Here is a 7486-nt window from a genome sequence, read left to right on the forward strand (position 1 = left end):
AGCTAATGTTCTCCCATGTAAACTATCACATAATTCACAATAAAACATGAAAAGAAAGAAAAAAAGAATACTCACTTGTTAAAGTTGGGAAAGACCTATACTGTCCTTCCCTGCCTCGTTCAGAATGAATTGATGTTAAAGTATTACTTTTATCATTAATATATTGGACTCTACAGAATGTAGTCTTATGCCTGTGAACAAATGAGTTTCCAAAATGAACCCTCAGAACCAGACAGGTTTACCCATCTATCACAGGTAGATTAAAGAACTTCAGACTTCTCCAGTTAGCCATCCTTTCTGCTCTTTGCTCATTCCCCTAGCATTTATGTTATGGAGAAACAGAACGGGATGCAGACTAATCTCTAGGAAAACAGGAGGAGAAAGGGCTGAGCTACACATGTCAACTTTCTATTTCTCAAATTACCACTATGGGGGAGGGAGGGGGGACAGGGTATTAAAGAAATGTCTTCACAGGGAAATGCCAGATCAAGGAAAAGAAGTCCTCGAGATCAACCTCAACAAGTCCTCACAATCTACCTTCAACAAGGCCCCACGAGCAACTTAAAATGAACTCTAAGGCAATACATACTGCCTGTATGCATTTTTGGTACAAGATACATATCTAGAAGGGAACATTTGTTGAAAGAAATGACGGGAACAGTTTGATAGAGAGCAGCACACAGCTTTAAATAGATTGATTTGTTGACATGGGGAGAGTTCATGATGAGCTTGAATAGAGGAAAAAGGAAAAATAGGATTAATGTCATGATTCTCACAATAAGGGACATGTGTCATCATCTTCACGAGCCACACATGGAATAGAAAGATGAGATGACACTGTCCCTGATGGAACAAGTTTGCAGGCAGTGAGCTCTGTTGATGCAGTACTGTTGAGGGCTGCTGCTCTGAGGAAAAGGTTCTGGGAATTTAGGAAGATGGCGCTCCTGGTGTTGGGTGTCCTACATTGGTTTTCTCTACCTGACTAATTACTATTTTGATAAATTAATAGTGTTTTCTGGTGTTGCATTTGAAAAAAAATATATTAAAAAAATTTTTTTTTATTTCCTTTTTGTCTGGTCAGCTAAGAGCTATGGATGAGTAAGCTTGATTCATATGACACTTGCTTATAAGTGTTGCTTTATTGAAAATGATTTAAAGTCCTACAGATTCTGAGAAGGTGACTAGGAGGAATAACAACACAAACCTTTAGAAAACAGCAGATAATTCAAAGGTCATACACATCCTTCTTGATTTTGAAAGGCTACGTGTGATTTTTGTATAGTGGATTTTTCTTTCAAAGCAAATTTTTGGTAGGGTGACATTATAATCATTTGTCTCCTCTGAACACACAGAAGCTGGCAGCTGAAATGGGGTGGAAAGAAGGTGGGCTGAGTATTCTAATGAACCGGGTGGATAATTAAGATTTAGGGAGAGTGTGTTAACATTCTGCCTATTAGAGTATACCTTTTATGTTGGTGAAACGTGATGGAGTGGTATGTGCAGTCTAATCCATTACCTACAAGGGGCTCCAAAAAGTTCATGGAAAAATGAAATAGAAAGAGGATGCGTGTTTTCAACAAACTTTTTGAAGGTCCTTGATCTTTTCAAGTTAGATTGGCTAGTTCTAATGTTGATAAGAGATGTCTATCTGTCTGTTTGTCTGCCTGCAGTGTGTAGTAGAGGGTTTGATGTGATTGCAGACAGAAGACCTGGATGACCTCTCAGGGATGCATTTTCATCTAAAAATTTTATTGAGCTATCTGTTTGGTATCTCATAAAAAAAAAATCTCTCTCTCTCTCTCTCTATATATATATATAAAGGAGTCCTGGTATGGCACTGTAGGATAAGCACTGGACCACAAGGTTGGTTTGAATCACAGAGCCAGTGGTTCGAACTCACCAGCTGCTCCTTGGAAACCTAATACAGGGTTGCTATGAGTTGGCACTCAGCAACAACAACAATATGTATAAATGTTGACTACATAGGAAGCATCTCTTAAACTATTTACTGTATTTTAATTTTAAAATAATTATAAAAAAAGAATGTACAGTATTCCGATTTTGCAAAAATTGACAAACAGCTATTAACATTCTTCCTATAAACATTCAGGAACTCTTTTAGAAACCAGGTGTACAAGAACTGAGTAGGGCGGGACCCTATCCAGGAAAGCAGCGACACCAGAGATGGAGGCAGAGATGAGGACATGGAGAGAAGGGAGCAGCTGAGGACTCTAGACTCATGGAAAGAGAAGGGTTGTGTGCTGGAGGACAGGAGGCAGGCTTGCAAAATGTACCCTTTGGTTGGTTGTTTAAATGATTATATATTCCTGAGTGTTTTTGTGTGCATTAAAACAAACAGAACAAAACCACAGTGGGAATAGAAGCAAATACTGTTGAATGATGATGCATGGAGGGGCGGGCTTGCAATCATTGCAATGAAACTAAATACAGTGGGATGAGTGCAAAACCAGTGTTCTCCATGTAAACTATCACTTGATTCACAATAAGAGCACTAAAAAAAATTTTTTTTAAAGAAAAGAACTAAGTAGGAAAGAGCACACCATTACTTGGTGTCTCAGTTAATGTTGTATACAGAAGAGTTGTGATGACTTCCATGAGTAGAAGACATTTGTATCGGTGCCTTGATTATTTTTTGGAGGGTAAAGGTTTGGCCACTGGTACCTGAGAGGGTGACTCTGCTTTGCAAAGTCTGTCAGAGAAATCCTATCTATCTTCTGTGGATGCAGCAATACTTAGGAAGAGCTTGTTTAGCTCCCATTCTTGTTTAGGAAAGGAGCCCTGCTGGTACAGTGAAATAAATATTTGGCTGCTAACCTCAAGGAGCTCTGGTAGCGTAGTGGTTACGAATCGGGCTGCGAACCTTAAGGTCAGCGGTTCGAAACTACCAGCTGTACCGCGGGAGAAAGATGAGGCTTTCTACTCCCATAAAGATTTACACCCTCGGAAAACCCTGTACAGGGTTGCTATGAGTCGGAACCACGGCACATAACAACAACAACAACAACCTAAAGGTCAGCTGTTTGAACTCAGCAACAATTCTGCAAAAGGAAGAAAGTCGGCTTCAGTGAAGGGTGCAGCCTTGGAAACCCTGTGGGGGCAGTTCTACCCTATCCCATACGGACGCTGTGAGTTGGAATCAACTCAATGGCAATGGATTTTTTTTTTTTTTTTTGGTTTCTAGTTCAGGAACAAGGACTAGAAGTTGAATCACATTCCTTGTGCTTCCTAAGGCTCTGATGTGATCACAATGCCAAGCTGCTTGGAAACCTCCCCTTTCTGAGGAAGCTTTGCTGGGAGAGTCTTTAAGGAAATTGTTTTCTTTCCCCAATGTTTTGTCATTTCCTGTGCATCAGGCCTTAATGGATTTTTATTTTGAGGAGAGCGACTTAGAAATGGAGGTCCTGGCCCATGCTTGATTGAGAGTGTGAGTCACATAGATGAACTTCTAAACTGGATTTGGACATGGGGGCTCTTTATCTGTGCATTGAGTTGGAAACTAGAGTTGGCATGGTCTGTTGGCCTTTGTTGGCAGTGCTCACCTTGGTGGTCCCTTCTCTTTATTTTCTCTTTGTGGTCTAAGGTAAGTCTTCAGGTCTTTAAAGTTCCTTCTGTAAGATCAAGAGGGATGCTCAACCATTTTCTAATAGTTTTGTAAGTGTGAAGAGATCTGCACTTTGACAATTTTTTGGAACAGAATAAAACCTCCACCAAGAAGTTACCATGAAAGTTTTTATTCTTGCAAGAAAAGAAATTAATGGTGTAATGCTTTGGCACCTGAAGGAATGGGACCATTTAAAAAATGCATTAATTTTTGCACCTATTCATTTCCAAGTCTTTGCCTCCTTAGCCTCTCAAATGAGATTGCAAATTACTGACCAACTTTTTGCTATTCCTTTCAGGGACACCTGTGTGGTTCTTTGTGAAAATTGCTCCAATTCGAAACGAACAGGATAAAGTGGTTTTATTTCTTTGTACTTTCAGTGACATAACAGCTTTCAAGCAGCCAATTGAGGATGATTCATGTAAAGGTTTGTAATTATGATTTGTACAAATATATTTATGACTCTTTTTTTTTTGGCCTTTAGTTCTTGTTGTAGAGAACTTGAGGTTGCCAAGGCAATCTCAGCACAAAGATCAAGATTTAAACTCTAATTTATGTTGGGTAAAGCACTATATCTTTCTGGAATGCTCTGGGGAAGGAAAAGGAGATGAAAACAGGCTTTACTTAGGAAAGCATTTGAATCCATTTCTCATATTTTTAGATGAACCCTTTCAAAGACAGGCTAGATAGGAGAAGCTAGTTGGACAGCTCTGATATCATCAGAATCTTTTCATGTTTTCACCTGATAGATATCAGTTACCCTAGTGGAGTAACCCTGGTCACGTTCTAACATTCTTGTCATGAATAAACTACTTTAGAGATATCTTGTGTTGCAGTGCTGTCTGGCTCTATGGTAACATGAATTCTGCTACTCTACATTTCTAGAAGTAGCAATGAGAAGAAAATTGAATCCAAAGGAGTGTCAGGCTAGGGGGCATATTACTATTAACGTAACAAAAGTTGGATTGCTAAATAGGCATTCCAAGAGAGAGTAAAAGCATCATGTGAATTGTCTGTCAGGGCTGTGTCTGCTGTAGATATTTAAAATCCCCAGCACAATTGTTGTTGATAATTGTTGTGGACTCATCTCATAGTGACCTTATGTATAATAAAACAAAATGTTGCCCATTCCTGTGGCATCCTCAGAATCACTGATGTGTTTGAACCCATTGTTTCAGCCACGTATCAGTTCATCTCATTAGAGTCTCCTTTTTGCTGACTCTTTACTTTAACAACCATGGTGTCCTTCTCCAGAAACTGTTCCTCCTTGGTAGCATGTGCAAAATATGTGAGATGAAGTGTCTCCATCCTCGCTTCTAAGGAGGATTCTGGGTGTATTTTTCCCAAGACAGATTTATTTATTTTTCTGACAGTCCATGGTTTATCAATATTCTTTGCCAACAGCACAATTTAAATGCATTAATTCTTCTTTGGTCTTCCTTTTTCATTGTCTGATTTTTGCATGTATATGAAACAATTAAAATACCATGACTTGGGTCAGCCGTACCTTTGTCATTAAAGATATCTTTGCTATAAAAAATTTTATCGCACATTTGAACCCTATTACTTATGGGGTTCTGTGGTTAATGCGCTGGACTGAAAGGTTGGTTTGAACCAAAAGTTTGGTAGTTCAAGCTCACCAGCCGCTCCTCGAAAATCCTATACAGGGTCGCTGTGAGTCGGAACTGACTCCGTGGCACTTAATAACAACAACATTTATGGGATCCACAGCAAGATGCTATGTATACTGTTGTTGTTGTTGTTAAGTGCCATCGAGTTGGTTCCGATCCATAGCGACCCTGTACAGGGTTCCCGAGGGTGTAAATCTTTATAGGAGTAGAAAGCCTTATCTTTCTCCGGCGGAGCTGCTGGTAGTTTCAAACCGCTGACCTTAATGTTCGCAGCCTGATTCATAACCACTACGCTACCAGAGCTCCTTATGTATACTAGTTTGTGTCCTAATTTTTAAAAACCATCTGATAGCTGAATAGATTAATTTTAGCTTTCCTTTTGTATTCAAGACTATAGCAAATTCAGTCTCTCAGCCAGAGTCTCAGCCTCCTTAAATCACCCTTTCCCCAAAAAATTTATAATTGCCTGATTTCTGATTTGGAGATTGCTCAGGGTAATAAGGAGTCCTGGTGTGGTGCTGCAAAGTCGGTTTGAATCACTAGGTCAGTGGTTCAAGCTCACCAGTTGCTCCTCAGAAAATACAGGATCACTATGGGTCGGAACTGACTTGGTGGCACTTAACAACAACAACAAAGTAATAAGTATTATATGCTGAAGGATTTACTCATGATTAAATGGCATGTTACTGTTTTGAATGTCCCGTTTCCTTTTGCTTTTGAACTTTTTATTGTAGTTTGGGTGAAAGTTTACACTCAATTGGTCTTCCATTCAAGAATTTACACACATTCTGTTTCTTGACTTTCATGGCAGTTTCCCCAATGTGCCAGCATGCCTCCCACTTCTTTATTCCATCCCTCCTTCTTTCCTGTCTCTTCCCTCCTTTCAAGTTTTGACTTTGGGCATGTGATGCCCTTTTGGTCTTGTGTGGTTGACTTTTTTTAAGGAGTACGGTCCTCACGGGTGTAATTGTTCACTCCGTTGGTCTGTTCATTGCTTGGCTGAATGTTGATGCCCGATGGTGAGTTCCGTTTCAGGCTTGAAGGGTGTCTAAAGGCTGTGGTCTTGGGGTTCCACCAATCTCATTCTACGTTTTGAATTTTCTACGTTTCCCTCCTACGTGTCCAGGATCTTCTATTATGATCCCTATCAGAGCGATGGGTAATGGAAGCAAGACTTCGAGTTTTGTTGATTCTTTCTATTGTTTTTCTGTTTCATTTATTTGCACTCCGTTCTTTATTAGGAGTCCTGGTGTGGCACTGTAGGATAAGCACTGGACCGAAAGGTTGGTTTGAACTGTAAGGTAGGTGGTTCAAACTCCTTGGAAACCCTATACTTGGTTGCTACTAGTTGAACCCACCTCCATGGCACTTAACAACAACAACAATCTTTATTATTTATTTTCTCTGGTAACTCTAGGCTTTCTTTGCTATTCTTTTTTAAAAATTGTTGGAGTTGTTGGGTTAAGGTGTTGAATTTGGTTCTTTCTTCCTTTTTGATGTGTGTGTCTGTTGCCATAAATTGACGTCTGAGCAATAGCTTTGAGTATGTTTTATTTTCAGTCTTATTTGATTCTGGATATTTAAAAAAATTTCTTCTATAAACCCCTAGTTGTTTATAAGCATGGTGTTGTTTGGTTTACATGTATTTGATTTTTTTCTTGTTCTTCCTGTTGTTGATTTCTAATACGATAGCATTGTGATCTAAGAAGATGCTTTGTACTATTTTGATGTTTTAAAATTTATTGAGGCTTGCTTTGTGACCTAATCTATGGTCTATTATGGAGAATAATCCATGTGCATTGGAAAATAATGTATATTATGCTTATTGTTGGGTGGAGTGTTGTACATACGTTGTCTTTGAGGTCAAGTTGGTTGATTATGTTGTTTAGGTCTGCTTTATCTTTGTTGAATTTCTTTCTAATTGTTCTAACCTTCAGGAAAAATGATGTATTAAGGTCTCCTACTATTATTCCTCTACCACTTGTCTGTCAGTTTGTCACACTGTGTTGGCTTGTGAGTTGCTGTGATTCTGAAAGCTATGCTGCCAGTATTTTAAATACCAGCAGGGTCACGCATGGTGGACAGGTTTCAGATGAGCTTCCAGACAAAGACAGACTAGGAAGAAAGAGTGATGAACTGCTTCCGAATACTTAGTCACTGAAAACCTTATGAATAGCAGAGAAATACTGTCAGATATAGTACTGGAAAATGAGCCCCTCAGGTTGGAGGGCAG

At 39.3% G+C, this 7486-nt stretch overlaps 1 protein-coding gene across 2 annotated transcripts in view; it reads left to right on the forward strand.

Moving 5' to 3' along the window:
- Positions 1-7486, forward strand: part of KCNH1 (potassium voltage-gated channel, subfamily H (eag-related), member 1) — a 676883-nt gene that overhangs the window by 74115 nt on the left and 595282 nt on the right. For both annotated transcript variants that reach the window (XM_006834037.1, XM_006834036.1), the window contains exon 4: positions 3921-4049. In XM_006834037.1, coding sequence (XP_006834100.1) covers positions 3921-4049 — 129 coding nt within the window. The remainder of the gene's footprint in view (positions 1-3920; positions 4050-7486) is intronic.

The sequence above is a fragment of the Chrysochloris asiatica genome, unplaced genomic scaffold (genome assembly GCF_000296735.1).
Source record: "Chrysochloris asiatica unplaced genomic scaffold, ChrAsi1.0 scaffold00009, whole genome shotgun sequence".
NCBI classification, from domain to species: domain Eukaryota; kingdom Metazoa; phylum Chordata; class Mammalia; order Afrosoricida; family Chrysochloridae; genus Chrysochloris; species Chrysochloris asiatica.